General features: G+C 33.5%; 2 protein-coding genes across 8 annotated transcripts in view; both read right to left on the bottom strand.

Annotated features, from left to right (window-relative positions):
• LOC127835255 (uncharacterized) overlaps positions 1 to 19,988 on the bottom strand; it is a 65,998-nt gene that overhangs the window by 33,472 nt on the left and 12,538 nt on the right. The gene's annotated exons all lie outside the window — the stretch shown is intronic.
• LOC127835254 (cell adhesion molecule DSCAML1-like) lies at positions 10,342 to 15,630 on the bottom strand. Its single transcript, XM_052361590.1, has 7 exons — positions 15,354 to 15,630; positions 14,942 to 15,256; positions 14,413 to 14,712; positions 13,550 to 13,657; positions 12,437 to 12,482; positions 12,239 to 12,291; positions 10,342 to 11,004 (listed from the first exon to the last, which is right to left on the bottom strand). Exons 1-7 carry the CDS (start codon positions 15,490 to 15,492, stop codon positions 10,826 to 10,828), a joined length of 1,140 nt encoding a protein of 379 aa, XP_052217550.1. The 5' UTR covers positions 15,493 to 15,630; the 3' UTR covers positions 10,342 to 10,825.

Genomic DNA, 19,988 nt, shown 5'->3' with positions numbered 1-19,988 from the left:
GCATTCCAACAAAAAAGTGAAAGTAGCAAACATTTGGGAAAAGTACATGATCGTGTAATATTCTAAATGTCGCATCTTTTCAATTAGCCTGTATCAAAAACTGTTCTTATCTTATCTATTAATATATGCATGTGAATATAGTATTCTTGTAAACACTTTCATAATTGTTCATGTATTTCTGTTAGGCTATGACTATTGCGCTATAAGAGAATGTCACTGACCGAGAGGCTTTGTAAAAAATGTGTACATCTGATATAACACCAACTGTTAAATCGATAAAAGCGGTTACATATTATATATATATATAATAATAGTAAGTTATCTAACAAATAATAATAATAAATATATAGAGAGAGAGAGAGAGAGTGAGAGAGAGAGAGAGAGAGAGAGAGAGAGAGAGAGAGAGAGAGAGAGAGAGAGAGAGAGAGAGAGAGAGAGAGAGAGAGAGCTGAGAGAGAGAGAGAGAGAGAGAGAGGAGAGAGAGAGAGAGATCTCTCTCTCTCTCTCTCTCTTTCTCTAGAGAGAGAGAGAGAGGGGGAGGGAAAGAGTAAAAGAGGTGCATTATATGGTTTGTTGATGTATGGTGTAAATGTAACGAACACTTTTATTTCGTAATACATGTTAGACTATAATGTAATACTTATACGGATTTGTTTATCATTAATGTTTTACTTATAATTTTGTTATTCATTTGAATATATTCCGATGGTGTTCTTATTTATTTTTTTCTTCTGAATTAAGTGACCTTGAAAAAGCATTGATCTATGACATGCACGGTATGTAAACTAAAATAAAATAAATAAATATTTCTGCCTGATAATAGTTTAGGGTCTATGTTCATGTGTAAGAGACAAACGCACACAAACATACAACAAAAATACGTGAAATACCATTCTTCTCTTCATTTAAGACAACTTACTATTCATCAAGTTTATCAATTTAAGTTAAACGACATATACTCTCAACACAAACATACTTTAACAATTATGAACATTTAAAAATCCATTCAAATTCCGGTATATGTATTTAACATCAATATCAATTGAACAATTTGAAATTGTTCAATACTTCGTTAATAACCGAACTATCAACAAAGTTGAGAATCATTTCTCAATCATAGATCTGTCATTGATGAACGTTCCTCTCCTCGCTAAGCGGGGAGTTGAAGGATGGGGGCATATTCTGAGTATAAAACACTATTTGATACCATTATGTGATTGACAATTAATAAAAATAATAATGAATATAACATTATTGTACTCGTATCAAGTAGTAAATCGTGTTGAAACTTTCATTATCAGTAGTTGGTTATGTCACCAGTGGGGCTGGAGTTCTATATGGACACCCTGCGGGATGCCATTTTGCAATTATTATAACCCGCAAGATATAGGACATAATCATTTGTAAACATTGCAATTTGTATCAACCAAGTGGCTAGCACTGGTGTGCTATCAGACTTTTGGGGAATAAATTATTTCAATTTATTTGTGGCGTAAAATTCTGTGAGTACAGGTGGTTGAATTTCTTAATTCCACTCATTTTGGTTAATCAGTATTACTTTATTAATAAACAAGTATATTTTAGGGGTTTTCAGCTCTCCGCTGCCATTGTTTGGGGCTCCTTCGGGATAACACCGCAATGACACATTGGGCTCACAACACATCTCTTAACGTAAACAGTATAGCAAAAGGCTAACTGCACGGGGCGAGTTTTGGATGGTTGGTTGCTTGCATGGTTGGTTGGTTACCCAGACTTGCAGGGGTCAGGTAGATTAGATCTTCCCGGCACTACACCCTGTTGGTAAAGTTTGGTGGTTACTGGTACCGCAGTAGCAGCCAGCCTGCAAATGTGTTTACCGGCGTGTGGTGTCATGGTTACTGGCAAATGGTATAACTGGTGAGATATATAAGTTACCGGTAAAGGTTGGTGTATGCCAGAGGGTTATATAGTGTGGCTGCCTGAGGGTTATATAGTGGGTCACTGGCACAGGTATACATACGCGGTTACGCTCCGTGCAAGTACAAATTACATGTAGTAACCATCACGTCTAGGAAATTATTATTAAACACACCAAGTGCTCACAGGGTTTTGCGCCACATACTGCGGCCTTTACGCCAATACTTATCCCAGGCTTTTGATAACTTTGACATACAATGATTAATTCAATGTATGGTAAGTTTCAACATAGAAATAAAGACAGTCCACGTATATTCTGCCTATTTATTGTATACCATGAAATAAAACAAATTATTCATATCTATAAGGAATAATTTCTATTTATTTTTTAATACAAAACGGGTCAGGTTGTTAGCTTCCTCGTATCAAGGGACGCTGACAGGTTGCTTACGCCGAGGTTCTCCGAATTTGCACACGTGACATTTTCTTGAATGCTACTTCCTTTTCCGTCGAGACGAAATTCAGTTCAGAAAAACTTTAAAACTTTTCCCACCCATTCCCGCCCAATAGATAATTAACCATGCTAGTGTTCCCACGTGTTGATTGCAGTTCCATGACAAGCTATAGCCCATGAAGATCTAAAGGGAACTACTGTATCAACATAATATTATGTTAATTCTGAAGATACTGCTTTTGTCCTGTGTATTTTCAGTTATACGAGTCATTAGGATTCCACGTGTAGGCGCATGGGTTTTGCAGTAAACAAGCGACGAGCCGAGACACATAGCCAGCAACTGCCAAAACACAGCCATCATTACATAACGGGCGTTCATGGGGACTCGAATCTTCCAAGTCGATGCTTCCCAGTTGTGATCACATCCAAAACGGCGTGGCAACACTCCAGTAACATGGGAACGATAATCACTTGAAACCTAGTGTAACAAACGACATTAACACTTAAATCTCCAGAAAGTGGAGGGCAAACCATGTGACTTTGGCATATATATTTTCAGTGCAAACACTACTATTTGTTGTTGAATCAAGCAAGAACTCTTTAGATATTACATTTGTATTAAGCATAATCGTTGATATATATTTTACTGTCGTGGTTTTGTATGTAAAATGCTGTGAGTACAGGTTGTTGAATTTTTCAGTTCCACTCATTTTGGTTAATCAGTGTAAATTTATAAATAAAAAAGTATATTCTAGGGGTTTTGAACTCTCCGCTGCCATTATTTGGGGCTCCTTTGGGACAACACCGCATTGACGCATTGGGCTCACAACCAATCTCTTAACGTAAACATTATAGCAAAAGGCTAACTGCACGGGGCGAGGTTTGGTTGGTTGGTTGCTTGCATTGTTGGTTGGTTACCCAGACTTGCAGGGGTCAGGTAGATTAGATCTTCCCGGCACTACACCCTGTTGGTAAAGTTTGGTGGTTACTGGCACCGCAGTAGGAGCCAGCGTGTAATTGTTTTTACCGGCGTGTGGTGTCGTGGTTACTGGCAAATGGTATAACTGGTGAGATATATGAGTTACCGGTAAAGGTTGGTGTATGCCAGAGGGTTATATAGTGTGGCTGCCTGAGGGTTATGTAGTGGGTCACTGGCACAGGTATACATACGCGGTTACGCTCCGTGCAAGTACAAATTAGTGACCATCACGTCTAGGAAATTATTATAAAACACACCAAGTGCTCACAGGGTTTTGCGCCACATACTGCGGCCTTGACGAAAATACTTATCCCAGGCTTTTGATAACTTTGACATACAATGATTAATTGAATGTTTGGTTAGTTTCAACATAGAAATAAAGACAATCCGCGTATATTCTGACTATTTATTGTATATCATAAAATAAATCATGAAATATGTTTAATAATGCATAACATTATACAATTGAATGAATTAATTTAATAGGTGAATCAGTGCACTCAATATGTACGTCTTGTCTCCTGGTATTCCACTTTGAGCTACAGATATTGAAATACAGACAATATTTTGAAACGGTGTGATTATAAAATCAGAATACCTGCCAAGTGATTTTGTTTATCACGGGGCTACAACACAACACCAAGCACGCGTATCAACTTATAATATGTATGTATTTAAAAGGTAACGAAGCCAGTCTATCTGTCGCGGCTGCAGTGGGAGGTGCTGTAGCCGGAGCTCTTATGATAGTCATCTAAGTGGGTCTTTGGAACAAGTTTTAACGTATGTATGTTCTCGATCAACAGTTTATATTATTGTGTAGCATAATCGATACAAATATATCGGGTAAATAGTAAGAAATATGCCTAAATTGAAATACATACCCAGTTCGGTTACTTCCAATCTAATGAAATCACTGGTACCATGCTGCGATCAAAATGTGGATCAATCAATGCTGAGATTTACATATTTCACTCATCAATCGCTTACATAAATGTACAAATAAATGTACAGATAATATACTTTTGGAAAGACCACTTTTGGAGCGTCGAATCATTATTAAATAGAACATATTAAGTAGTGATAAAATCTAAATACAGTATAAGTAATACATGTGACAACGTTTTCTATGAAATCAGCACTGTGTGTGCGTCGAATTTAGTGTACTGTCATTCGCTTTAAGGAAATCCTGACGCTGGTGCTAACTACGATGACTTATTCAAATGACAGTAAGTAGCCTTTTGTATTGTTCTCTAGCATTGAATTAATGCTACCCTTTCTGAAATTATTCTCCAGAATAGTATACTTCATTGTAAGCAATTATAAGTATCATGATATTGTTTGCTCCAGAACAAACGTCTCTGCCGTCAATGCCAGCTCCAAATATGAAGAATGCAGAGTCAGTATGATCGTGAATAAGCTTATACATGTTATTTATGTTGTCTAAATTTAAACGCTGTGACCAAACGGTTTGGTTAAAAAAGTTAATGAAAGTACCATAATGTGTTTACTCCTTGTCATATGTTATTAAGTTAAATAAGTACACTATCGAAAGTGTTAAACGTTTACATATTTATTGGACATTCGTTTGTTCATACTATAAAAAAAAATTAATTAAGACTAGTAATATATTGCACGTAAAGCCCACGAATAAACATGAAGCAACACAGAATATATAACGATTTAGAAATAGAGTCTTTTGAACAGAACAAAAGCGTTATTTGTAAACCGTTTGAGAAACGTGAATCTAACGTTTCAGAGAATGATTGTGCAGAGGGGAGAGAAGACAAACCTAGGTTAATTAAGTATTATCGAAGACTGAAAATTAAACAAAGTAAGGTATTTGTGTTGCATAAATAAAATTAATAAATTGAACAGTTGCATATATCGTCGCTGTCGTTCTCAAACCTCGTAGCTCCAAAATTTTCAAAAAAAAATTCATGAAGTCTGGCGCGTGTTTTGTGCTATATCTCGTAGCTCCATGCCAATCAGAGCTCATGAAAAAGCAACTTGACAAAATGTTGTAGCTTGATTGTTGGCTTTTTTGTCGAACGAAAAGTCGTATCGTTTGTGGAAACACGTGAAATTGTGTAGTCGCGAATAAAAATAAAAAAAGTGTGTTTTATGGAAGTTAAAGGATATTCCGTTAATCGTAAGTAGTTAAACAATGTTCATTCTTATCCTACATTATGGAAATTACTATTATGTTGCAATTAACAGATAATACTTATGAGAAATAAAAAAAAACATTTTTTTAACAGTACTCATATTTTTTAAGCTATTACTGTTATTTGATGGAATTTCTGATTAATTATCATACATTATGCGTACTCTATTTAATCATTTACTCAGAAAGCTATGTTTTTATTTAAAATGATTTAATAACAATTAAATCATGCATGTTTCAAAGCCACGTCCTTTATTCCTGACAAATTGTGATGCGGCTTTTATTGCTACGTCATTTCACCTATAAGTACGTCATTTCGTTTGGAAAATTTGACAAAAACGTTTGTATCTTTGCAGCTACGAGGTTTTCTATCAGGACGAATTGTCGTATTTCATAAAAATGACAAAACTGTGGTGACGAAACATCGTAGCTACCATTTTTTGAATACTGTAAAAATGGTCGTTATAATATTCGTTCACGTAGCAATAGGTTTGATATTATGTGAAACAAATGAAACATATCGTTCGTGATTAAAAATACAATAAACCAATCATAATATCATAAAGATATCGAAAGTCATATATATATGTTGCATTTATCTATTCCCGGTTATAAACGCCCTTTTTGTTATAAATAATAATTTTCGATGATTTCCTTCAATTAACATAATATGTATATAGTCTGAAATTTTAAATGGTATGATCGTTAATAAACCTGTTTCGTAAATGATAGTACAATTAAGTTAAAAACTTGCAATTATCATTTCATTAAATGCTTCGTTAATGATAAAGTTGATATTTTTCAGCATAAATGGTCAAGAAGTGAACAAAACACTTAAATATTGTCCAATTCGTATGAGTAAACGAATGCTGTTTAAGGAATGTAGACGCTGTATTCTGAATGAATAATAAAAATGTTTAAATGAAGCTAATAAAATCTCAATAAAATGTTGAAGTATGCATAATACATTATTATGTTTAACAACATTAATTCAAATATCGATTATGTAAAGGTAACAAACACTGACCATTGTTATTTAATATATTGCATTATGTGAATTCAAGTGAATATGTCCTATAATTATCATTGGGGTTACCATTCCAGGAACAAAATTAAACGATGTTTATGGTTCCGATAATCAAACATTTACATAGGCGTGTTAGTCTCTCCCAATTGTGCAATCATTCACTGAACTTTCAGCGACACGGTTCTTAACATTGTAATCATGTATGCCGCAAGGTGAAATTACAGAAAGATTGTGAAATAATTTTTTCTGCGAGTGTTATGTACTTAAATCTGTGTAAGAAAGACATTATAACACACTGTAGCATATTTTTGATAAGAGTGTAATAAAAAATGAATCAACTTAACAGTGGATTCATATATTTTTTCCGAAGTTTATGCTTTTAACTCTTCCTTAAACTTTTTTTGCGAATACATTATATGCATATTATAAGATATATCGTTGTTCACTAAGATATTTCCTTTGATATAAATTATAACTATTTTACTTTGTCTATAATATGCGTTCTCTGACGTGTCATTTATTGAGTCATTTTAAATAATATCAGCGGATAAAAGGCCCGCTGGTCTTAGTAAACACTTTCAGCACAACAGACAACACGTTGACACGAATATGCTACTCTAAATTTGTGTATTATTACGCTTACAAATAAACCGATATATTCGTAAATATTGTTCAGTGCTATTTTTGTGGAATAAACATAACTTAACCCAAAAGATTCATACGTGTACATTTCTTTAAAAGTATAATAATCCCAAACTATATATACCGCTCGTGTTCAACGAACTGCACATTTGATAATTGGTATGTGTACACAAACGATAACGTATGTATGTTTGTTCATGGGTATATAATGTAAGATCGCACAAAGACACAATAGTTTACCAGTTTTCCTGTTATGATCGGATTCTATGTTCGGAATTAAACGAGTATATCTTTTGTTCACTTTTCTTGGAGATAACTAAGCGTTAATCAATCAAAAAGGATTTGCACTATGCTCAATATCAGATGCTTATGGTGTATTAGTATTAAGAGTCTGAATGACAATATTAAGATTAAGTAAGCTATTTTTGATGAATATCGAATCATGCATTAACAGCATGTTATAATATTAATTTTGCCCATGACAATAATAATCGTATGCACTCAAGTGTAATGAAATGTATGGCAATGTTATATTTTTTTTAATGGAATAATAAGACGATAGATTTATCGAACTGCACTGTTACACATTATATTAAAACACGCATGCATATGTGTCACGCCTGTATGAGCACTATTTAATTAAACATGTTGCGCAAAGAACGACCTATGTTTTACCTGATGGTTAACACTTCGGAACATTATGTTAGCTTTACATAAATATAAATATGTTGTATTATACAATTTAGATTAGGCTCGCTTTTTCAATGATATCACTATGGTTCATTATGACCTTCCAGCGGAATTTTCGTCATATGTTGTGAATTTATCAGAGGTTTCAGCAATCCGTTACTTTATACCAAAAAAAATTATAATAAGTAAATCCAAATGTTTAATCATCACTTGCTGATATCAAATAACAAACAAATAAAATTAAACCCCATAGAATCCTTGTTCCTATTTTATTGTTACATAATTGTCTGTGACCATCTATTCCTGGACACAGAATTGTTGATGCAGGTTCAATTCTTCGATTCTTCTGTAATATATAGTAGTAGGGGTTACGATACGTTTAGATATCCATTTGCTGTAAACGTTTTAAAATACGATATACTGTATATTGCACTGAATCATGTTTTAAACATATGCTCTTTATCAAATAAATAATGAAAGTTTATCATACCACCGCATTGATATCTGCCTGATATAACGTTGCCGTATATATTTTTTATATCATGGTCAACAGGAAGTTCTTATATCAGTCAAGTGTGGAGGATGGTCATATTACTCGGAATCAACTATAAAATAATCATTCTTAGTAAGATTCAACAAAACAAACAATTTGATACCAAGACGTTATATATTTTAAACAAAAAAATGCAACATAAACATCAAAAAACATTTTTACAAATATTAAGCGCGCGTGCTCATGACGTCATTATTGGCGTGTAAAACGACAAAAGTCATATTCTTTTCCGCTAACACTGCAGCTTTTTAGCGATTTTTTCATTATGTCTTTAATAGGAGACGTAGAGGTATGATAAATAGAAAAAAACAGGTTACTGCCTGATCTTTTTTAAATATATCAGGCAAGGCTTAGAATAATTTAACGGCGAGGCTTGCAAAACACTTGCAAAATGATCAGACAGTAACCTGTTATTCTCTATATATACCGGCAATGTGAATCGCCGCTTTTTGTGGTAAACAAATTGGAAAAAAAGACGTATGTTACGTCTACAATTAAAAAAAAGTTCGTCAGGAGATGAACCCCTTTAGACGCTTTCTTTGCCGGTGTTTAGACATACAATTAACATAAATATGAATAATCTGCCTTTGATGTTAAGCAGTCAGTATGCTAAAGAAACGTCTTCTTTATGACTATGACTAGTCAGTGATGGCGAACTAAAATATATACGGACACGACAAACACAGTTTTCCAGAAGGAAGAATAATGATGGTGAAACATCGTCGATAACAAACAAGGAAAGGTCTTTATTTAAAACATATAACAAAGTGTCCATAAATTTCAAGACAATATATACCATACGACAATTAACATAAAAACAGTATTACAGCTGTGGGTCTAACCGATTGAAGTGATCCTAAACCTCACACTAAGCTCAAAGTTAAAACTGATTTGATGATGCAGCGGAAACTTTTTTGTTATCTAAATATGCTGCATTCATAATTTTAGTTTGATAAACGTAACATGTAAAGTGAGATACAGAACTATTTATTTATTCTGCTTATACAAAAGTTGCGTTTTGAAAACATAAAACTATTTACATTACACACTTAAAGTGCTGGAATATGAGAGCCCTCTGGCACTAACCCGTGTTAAGGCATTTAGAAAGTCCCAATGTCACCCAAGGAAAATATTCAGCGTTGTTTTATATAACGATTCCCGCACGAATTCGAGGACCGACCAAATGATCAATATAATGGTGTTATTGTCTTATATTATTCAATCAAATGTTGTAGTTATTGGCTATGAGATTTCAGGACGACTTGATCGAGTAGAACAACGCTGGTGGTGTTAACATACTTACATGTTCATAAAAACAAAGAGTTAAAAAGATGATTGAACACTCAGTCATAAAACCATTTTTCAACAATTACATACAAAAAACATGCAAAACAAATACTGCACCTTAAATGAAAACAATATATTTTGAATAGTATTTTTATTTCACATGGCTCATATGTTTTCGTCGTCAAAATGTAACTGGTGCTTGAATAGTTTCCAAACACCAGCATAACGTTAAACGTTTGATTTTGTTTTACTTTTTTTGTCTGTAGTGAATGGATAGAAACTGCTCATCTAAATTAATGGAAAACTCCCTTGTAAAAATACAATTTCCATGATCAATAAAACAATTGTTTTATATGCAAAACATGCACATACTAAAAACACATTACAGTATCTCTATATAACACTTGTAACAAACACATGTACATTAATAATGTGCTATGAACGATCTTAAGTTAAAGACATGATTCAAATGGTGTTTGATTAATTCAAATAACCATAGATTTAGTAATATCTTTAAAATTCCTGTTAATCATGTAAGACACGTCGTTCGAGTATATTCATATAGTTTTACGAAAATAATAGCATAACAATATCAATAACATTAGTGTAAAAATATATTTGAGTTGTATCCCTTTAATTGGTAAACTCTTTTATTATTTAACGGATTTTCGTCATACATAATTATAATAACTATAGGCAATTAAATAGTGTATTATCTGTTACTGTTATATTCACTTGTTTCGTTAAATATTCCACTTAAAATCGTAAACTTATTATTTAACTATGAGATATTTTCTATGTTCATATTTGTAAGAATAAAGTAGTTAATTCATCAACGAAAAACGGTTTGATAATAACAAGGGTTGATTAGTAGAATTTAAAAGCTGCATTCTTATCGGTAAATTAAATATGCTTATGGTCAATTAAATATATCTCTATATGTTTCAATATGAATAAAATGTATTTAACAATCTAAATTCAAATATTGCTTGTATTAATACAATGCACATTCTTCACACACAATTAACAATCATTAACAATTCTAATCAAACAACGTTCAATGTGTTAATACTTTATTTTGCGCTATAAATTTTGTTTGACGTTATCACTCCAATTACAAAATGAAACGATATTTATGTTTCTGAAAACGACAAATTAACATAGGCGCTTTCCTGATTAACGATTGCACGATCAGTTTCAGTAACTTGATTTACACGGTTCATAACACTATAATCATGTTTTCCACCCGGTGACCGAATATTCATGATAAAAGTTTCCGCAAGTGTCTCGTACTGGTTTGTTTGCTTGGCTCCTGAAATGAAACAATTGTTTGAATTCATTTCATATTGTTTCGCTATCTTTCAAACGTTGAAAACCCAAAATGATGTTCATTCTATATTCCAATGCGTATTGTTTATGTTTGATGCTGTATTGCACATATTCTCACGTGTTTGCACATATTCTCATGTGTTTGATGGTAATAAACATCGAATTTAATAGACCCTAGAGTAAATTACTTGTTTCCCTCTTATAATTTATATGAAATATAATATTTCTATTAAGCTGACTAAGATCACTTTTGATCTAGATTTCTTGCCTTATTTAATACAGCGGCAAAATTTTCGTCAATAAAAATGATGGTATTCACCAAGTGAAAAAAAACACTTACTGCGATTTTCGAACACAACCAATAACTTTTGTATTGTCTTTGTTCATTTAAATTAACACAAATGTTTAAATAAAATATTAAAACTAACTACAATACATTATTGTAACCTACACTCATAAACTAAACTTGTGTTTGCACAACATTCCTCTTCTAATGATATCATACAGATAATGATAAAACATTTTGCAAGTAATACACGTCGATATAATGAATTAAGTATTTCATGTGGCCTGTATATAAGCGACATTAATAAGAATGTCGATGCTGACAGAGGGGCCTTAGTCTATCATGAAGGTCATGAATTTCCTGCCAGTGGTATTTTCATAGTTCAAAGTGGTAAATGTGTGCATGCATTATATATAAGCGAAACAATAATTATCAAACGAGAACACATTCTAACGAATCCAATAATTTCGCTAAATTATGAATTCGAAATGAGTTACCTTACTAGATAATCATCTATATTTGACTTGTGATTGCATTTATAGAATATGGTATAATTGCACATTTCTTTTAACTTCTTCAATAGAGTCTATTAAATTTATAAAATAGAATTTGTTATCATTCTGTGAGAAAACAAAATAAAAGAAACATTTAAACATAATTCGACACACTATTCATATACATTTCTTCCTTCGCGTATAATGATTACACTATTTTACATACTAATAACTCGATATGTATGCAGCATATATGACACAATATACATTTGTAAAGCCTGCCATTTAAATTGTATTGTCCACGCGGATTGTCTGAGTTTTTCAAATATTTCTTGTTAACATTTCATTGTGTGTGTATTATATATTATATATATTTACATGTTTCATTAAATTTAACAACATTGTGGTGACACGCATTTATATATTCAAGATCATACCGACTCGGTAGGCTTCATATTCGTAACTGGTATTGGCAGAAGGGACATCGGCTCTGGAGTAAGAAATGTCATATTTCGTATTTTGATCCTATCCCGCAGAAGTATTGACAACATGATTACGTAGTACACTTTTAATGAAGTGATCGCCAATATTGGACAACGGAATATTTATCTCAACAAATAAAATAGTGTACATACTGTCTATTGAACAAGTCATCGTAATGAGCACCTTCACCAGGTTTACCTGAAAATGTTGAACGAAATGTATATTAAGTATATAACACAGTTGGTGCTTAGACACATATAAATATACTGGATATATCTTTGCGTTACAATAAATTAATAACAACATTTTACGTAAGATTTAGACAATAAAATTTATAATTAATTGAACATCTTTCACTTAAAAGGTGCAAGCTTTACATTGTATTCGAACATGTCACATAAATCTGCAAATTATATGAATACTGAGGCATTCTCAACTCCAAAATGGCATATCAATGTCTATGAAAATGACGTTAAAGTCCATTTTACGTCCAACTTTTTTTATAATATGTTTCTCGAGAACGTTTTGTTTAAAGGGGAGATCAGGGGAGATGCATACCTATAATACAAAAAAGTATTTAACTCCGTGTGACAATAAAAAAAATTGTAAAGAAGCCCTTTTTATTTTGTAAACATAATGTCGTTTTCACAGCCAATGATACAAGAAGCTTGTTAAAAAATAAATTAAATAACAAAAAAAATATTTGAAAATATTTGAACGTAAACAGTTTTTTTTTAATAAAGCAAACTACCTTCAAACCCTTTACTGTCTCGGCTTTTTATTTCGCTATTTAATATGCAAAGTCGGCTTTGAAATAATAAATAAATTTCACAATTGTTACTTTTTATTTGCATTTGCACTTTGTCTAAGAATGGGATTTGGATTACGGTAAAACAACAGTTAAGATGTTGTCTAAAAGCTTATTATACGCTGCATGTATTGGTTCATTTTTGCGTTATCGTCGTATGGTTGTATATAATATTTATTTAAGCAATGGTTCAGTACAATGTTTCAATTACAGCACATTATTGGTCGCCCCATGAATAGTATGCTAAACACTGTGCACTCATTGTGATCAATGCATGGTACCAGTACTTCGGAGTATCGAACCATAGATTCGGATTGGGGGTGAATAGTAGTATTCAACTATGTATTTAAAACCTTAATGAGCCTATAAACTTACTGTTTGGCCGATTTATTCGTATATAAACTACGTAATGCTAGTAATGTATAGTATACCATAAACGCTTATTCAGTATACATACGTTTAAACGCTTTCCTATAATTCCACAGCACCGCCAAGATGACTGCAACGAGAGTTCCGCCTACAGCACCGCCTACTGCAGCCCCAACAGATGGAGAGGATCCGTTATCTAATTAAATGCATAAGCAGTGCGAGTTAATATTTACACATTTATGTCCCCCAATTCATTTTTTTATAAAAAAATTCGTTAAACAATAATGCAATAGGTTGGCTATAACATGAATTTTCAATGAACTTTATAAAACTTAATTGCGGAATCGGGATTGTCCCAATGGCCATTAACATAACTGATACACTTGATATTCTGATTAAAGGTTTTACTTTAAACGTTTTAGAATGTTATTTTTACTTTTGTTTAATGATCAATTGTCTAAATATAACATACATGTACAATGATGTTCTTTATTTATGTTAACTCATTTGTAAAAACACTAGTATTTCTTATGTGTCTAAAATCCTAAAGTGTTTAGTTTTGATTTTTACACTTTCTCGGATAAAACGGGTGGTAGTGTCCAAAATGATTTTTTAAACAATCGACAGTTGGTCAACTTTTTTTTCATAAATTAATATTATTTTGTTCAATATGTGTTTTGACCCCATGGACATTGCACCGCGAATTACGTTGTTTATTATTCTTCGGGATGGAATCAAATAAGAATTATGACATTTCTTAATGCGGATACGATGTCTCTGCTGCAAACACCAGTTCTGAATATGAAGCCTGCTAGTATGGTATGATCTTGAATATGCAAATGCGTGTCCACTGTGAATGCCATCCAAATTGTTATCAAAACAAGTTTAAGTATTTAACAGAATTATATTGTAAATACAATAAACTATCAAATGCAAAACGTATATGCATACCTGAAAATACAGACTGTGTTGTCACACTTAATACAGTAGTATCATCAGATTTGCCAAATATATTCTCTGCATACATTTTAACTTCATACTTGGTACCCGCAACTAAATCACCAATACTCAGTTGAGTATCTGTTGAAGATACGTTTATGTAAGTCCATGTTACATCGGCTGCCTTTTTATAACCGATCACGAACCACTGGTCTTCTCCCCCATCAAATCCAGGTATCCATCTAACTGCGATAGAACTTTCAGTCACAAAGGCGTCGCCGACAAGAAGTTGTTGTGGCAAAGACGGCTGCTCTATAAAATGCAAGGCAATTATTCTGCTGATGTTTCATACATTGTTTCTATGGAATGCTTGTCACTGTGCTCAGTAAAAGGAATACCATTAAATTTAATAACTATGTGTCTTAAAATTAGTTTGCAAATCAATGGTATTGCTTGATATTCAATTAAATATATTATAGTATCATAGTATCAATATATTGTTAGCATGCCGCAAAGCAAAGCAAGAGTTAATTCAGCATACCGTTGGCTCGAATGACAAATGTTTGCTCTGTGGATCCGAAGTTATTGTAAGCACGGACCGAATAGTTTGTGAAATCGCCAATTTGTAGTTGCGATATTAAAAGGGTTGTCTGGAGACTGTCCTTTAATATAAGAATTCGAAACCTGCTGTTATTATGAGGTATTGCCCATTCACCATCTATCTGCTTACTCCATACATATGCTGTGTCAATGGGTGATGGAAAGGCAACGACAGTGAAAGTTAAAACAGCTGAGGAATTTCTTCTTCTATATATGGTGCTAATTGGTGGGGAAAATGGTGGTGGTCTTGGTGAACCTGATTGTATATAAATAACAATTATGAAGCAGCCAATACTATCGAGTTTGATGTCTAAAAACATAATCGATAAATTACATAAACAAACTTTACTTACAAGTAATTCTGATCTCTAGTTCGCGAATCTGTTGAACTGCATTATGGATGTTCTTTTCTTTACATTGATAAACTCCCATATCATATTCACATCGCGCATTGGACAAATAAGCGGATATGGTGTTGTTGTGGGCATCCATTAATAAGCGCCCATCACCTTTCGTAATATTAACAAGTTCTAGATTTGCTAAAGGGTCGCTGTCAACATCACAGAGTAGCGTCACAGACTGACGTTCGTTTATGGTTATACTTGATGCGAAATTTGACCCGTCGGCATAAAATCGTCTTATGTTCGCAGGATCTAAAATATATACAAACATATGATAACTAAATGTGCGTAGTTGTGTACCTCTCCCCTTATGACAAAATATGCATGCTTTCTGTACGATACTTCTATGGAGTAAATTTTTCCTGTTTACTTACATTGCACATCCACGTAAAATGTTTCTGTGTATGCCTCCTGGGTGGCACAACCAGTAGGGTCCATAGTGTTGTTAACTCTATATTTGTAGTACCCTTCGTTTGAGTACTTCACACTCGACAGCGAAAGATTTTGTTGAGATCCAATTGTTGAAGTATTTCCGTGGAACCACGTGAATCTCGTCTCCGGTGGGTTTCCAGGCGTGAAGGGACAAGTTACAGATAACGTTGTGTTCAATAAAACCGTATAATTGCCAACGAACAGAGCATATGCTGGTGCTGAAAAAACTAGATTGATTGATATCTTGTAACAGTTGTCGTTAAGCAAAAAATGCATGTTTACTTTAATTTGATATTTCTAGAAAACTGCATATCAAAAGAACACTTTAAACAAAATAACATCCTGCCTAAGACGTCTAGATGAAAACTGGACTGATTTGTTCTATTGATAATTCCATCGAATGTTGTGTACATTTCATTATTGGCTATGCACGTGTAGTTTCCACTTTGGTGTCTACTGACGTTGTTGATAAAGAAGCCATCATCAATTCCACTATTGACCGGTGCCCATAAAAACTTCGAACCCGGTTCACTCTTCGACGTGCATCTGCCCGAGACGGAATGACCACGGATCACCTTAAGATGTTTTGTTTCGGAATACGTTTCACACGTTTAAAAAGTACATTTTGGCGCCTCAGGAGCAACTAAGTATACATGATAGAAGAAATAATACAGTGGACTTAGGCAGTTACAAAATCGAAAGGTCAACTTGACATGCATATTTATTGTCATGATATTATCAGACATATACGAACGATATATATTGTATATTAATTTTAGAAACTTGACGTTAATTTTATTGTTCAAATGATCTCATATGATTTACAAATATTTAAACGAAGAGATTCATGGCAAAATTAGCAAAATTGGAAGGAAACAGATGAACATAACCCTAAAGCATACATGTCTGTCTGACATTACATGTACAAATATAAACCTTAACTTTCAAGCAATATTCAACATTGTTTTGAGAATCCACTTCCACTGATAATATATGCATATAGGAAAAAGCTACATACACAATACATTGATGGAAACATTCGAAGAACTTGAAGTGTCCCTAGCTTCTTTTGCAGTAGGGTCGAGTGTATTTGTTGCAATACACCCAATGAATGTGTTGGTGACAAAACTGATGTTCCATTTAGTTCCGTTTTTTCAACTATAACACCACTTAATATCCATGAATAACACGAAGCCGGATTAGAAAAAGCATTGCATCCGAAACTGACCTCTCGACCCGACCTTTAATAACGCTTATAGTTGGAATGTTTATGTGTTGATTGGTTTGCCTACGGTGATATATAGACAGATTGGTCACTGGATCTAAAATGTTTAAACATTATAATTGGTAATTGTAAAAGTAGCATGCATATGTTCGTTATCATCTACCTGATATAACCAGGTACAGACTATCAGCTTTCGTACCATTTAATACAGCTTTTCTATCTATTACACAAAACATTCTCACATAAAATTTCAAATGTGTAGGAGTCAGTGATATTTCCGTAAACAACATCCCGTGCGAGAGTTGCATTTATTTCATTTACCACTTCAAGTGTGTATCGAAAATTATTGCTTTGCTGCATACGTTGAATTGAAAGCTGTGACCCATTCTGTTTTACACCATATGGCAGCGTCCATGTATACCGTGAAGGAGGAGGATTGCTTCTGCTGGTACACGTCATTGTAAATGGTTCATTGACGACAGCCCGTATAATGTATGATATTATCGGAAAGGTTACTATTTGACAGGACGGAGAAGACGGCGGATCTATTGAAAAAAACAGTCGTTCTGTATGCAAGCCAGCACATCACATGAATTGGTCAATAAAATTGCATAACAATCTTTGGTTGTTAGCAAGAGCAATATGCAGTAAGACTTTTCTTATAATTTTGTAGAATCGTTTTTTTATTTGATCAAAATGAAATAATGATTAATTTTCGGGTATGTTGCGTAAGAAACAAGGCAAAACAGTTTGGCTATGAGCTGTAACCGGAAAACTCTATTTTAAAGCAAAAAATAGTGTTAGTGATTTTAATATACGAGCATATGTCACCTTAGCGGAACAAAATGAAGAAGGACAACATTTCCTGATAAAGATTTTAAATGATTTTTAAAAGATTTTTCAACTAGATGATAAATGAATTAGTTAAATGAATTACATGACGATGTGATCAGTAAATTATACTGTAATGAATCAGTTTCTTATTACCGTAGGAGATACTTTCTGTCTTACATAAAATATTCACAATTAACGCAATTGTATTTTCAACTGGTATCCTGGATCCACTCGTTGGATCCAACGAATTGGTGGCTCTGCATACTATTTGTTCTTGCTCGTTACTTGTTGCAAATGTTAGTGTTATGACCGAGCTGTTAATTAGAGAGCCGTTAAATGTAGTCCACGAAATGTTCGGCACCGGGTTGCCAGACGAGGCACATTCTAGCGTCATGGTACTGTTTTGAATTACAGATATATTTGATGGTACAAATGCCGTATTGTACATTATTGTCGGCTTAGTTGGAACGCCAAGAATCATAAAAACATACAAACATCGTGTAATTGTTTAAGATGCTTATAGTCGTATAATTTAAATGAACGGTACAAATTTTACTTAAACACGATCCACATTTATAAATAATTTACGGAATGCTGTATGTAAGCTTTACACGTACATAATCTATTTATGATTTTAGTGGGCTGTTTGATTATCACATGATAAGGGAAATCCGCCAGTACGTGTATTATTATGTGTAAACTATGTGTTATTTGGGTACCATGACAGAGTATCGCGTTCATTGTCACAGGCGGCAAAAACCGTATCATTCAATCAAAGCAATTGAAGAGTATGAACAAGAGGTGAACTTCAGTGGAGCCATATAATATTTAAACAGATAACTTATCTCCAAAATATATAATAACAACATACTCAACACATTGATGTTCAGAGTCCTGTTAGACATGACTTGTCCAAATCCGTTTGAGGCATTACAATATACACGTGCATCTTGATAGTCAATGGTAAGCGTCAGTGTCAGACTGCTTGTCGTCACATCAGCCAGTGTTGAACTGCTGCTATTCACACAGAGGTAAACATCATCACTGTAGTCAGAAGGAGTACTTTTGTCCAAGTACCAGGTGATTTTGGGTGCTGGACGTCCGACGGATGATACACAGCGGATGTAGCTGATTGTCACGTTGGGTAGGACGGATATTACTGGTATGTCTGGGGTCAGGGTTGCATATACTACAGGAATTAAAACCACATTTTGAATGCATTAAAAAGATCGTAAAAGTAGATGCATTTTTCTAATATATTCCAATATATAATGAATTTTCTTTTATAACGTTAATGAACTAACATCCTCATAACCATACAAGTCGAAGTTTTATGTAAACTTTACTCACGACATGAAATATGTGAAGTAATAATTTTTGTTCGTGACACTGATTATTTCTTTTTCTTTCGATACAGCACTCCTTATAATTAGGAAGATTTTGTGCCGGCGCATTTTGGTTAAGTGGTAAAAACTATACAAAGGTGCTCATTTGGATGTTTATTCAAAATTATTTATATTGTAAATGTTCAGGATATAGATCATTTTTATACGTGTGTGTAAGTAATTAAACGAAACGCATTCTTGGTGCAACTTGATTTAAAACAGAACACAACACATGAATGAACAATGTTTTACCCGTTATTATGAGTGTGACTTCATTACTAAATGTTGCTTGTGTGTTGATTGAAACCGAACACTTCCTCTTGTCTTCATGATTAATTATTTTCAAAGGTCTCAATATACACGTAAATGCCGTTCCGCTGCACACACAAGTCGCAAAACATCTGGTATGGTAGGTGGTACAAAGGTATAAGCGTTATTAGTGTAACCAATTACAAGGATAAGTGAAGAGGTACTATTCCCTGCTGATTCATGATACCATTTTACAACTGTTGCAGTCGGATGTGTGCAGGTTAATTGTAAGGAATCGTCAACCTTAATCGATGTTGCGTTGGGTGTCAAAACTGGAGCATGGGCGCCTAGCAAACAAAAACAGTTTTATGCAACCTTATTTATTTATGTTTTTAGTTCTTGAGCAGTTTCGATAATTATAGATGCATATGATTATACATATAAGCGTTTACTTCTTTTATA

The sequence above is a fragment of the Dreissena polymorpha genome, chromosome 6, assembly GCF_020536995.1.
Source record: "Dreissena polymorpha isolate Duluth1 chromosome 6, UMN_Dpol_1.0, whole genome shotgun sequence".
Lineage (NCBI taxonomy): Eukaryota > Metazoa > Mollusca > Bivalvia > Myida > Dreissenidae > Dreissena > Dreissena polymorpha.
The sequence above is the reverse complement of the archived record's forward strand: the minus strand, read 5'-3'. Positions and strand labels throughout refer to the sequence as shown.

Bases quoted from the DNA above. Each gene is read 5' to 3' on its own strand.
- LOC127835254 (XM_052361590.1), bottom strand. From the start codon at position 15,492: ATGGATGCCCACAACAACACCATATCCGCTTATTTGTCCAATGCGCGA. The intron at 14,713-14,941 runs GTATGCTGAATT...TGCATTTTATAG, and splicing joins ATTTGTCATTCGAGCCAACG to AGCAGCCGTCTTTGCCACAA. The intron at 13,658-14,412 runs GTATGCATATAC...GCATTTAATTAG, and splicing joins AACACAGTCTGTATTTTCAG to ATAACGGATCCTCTCCATCT.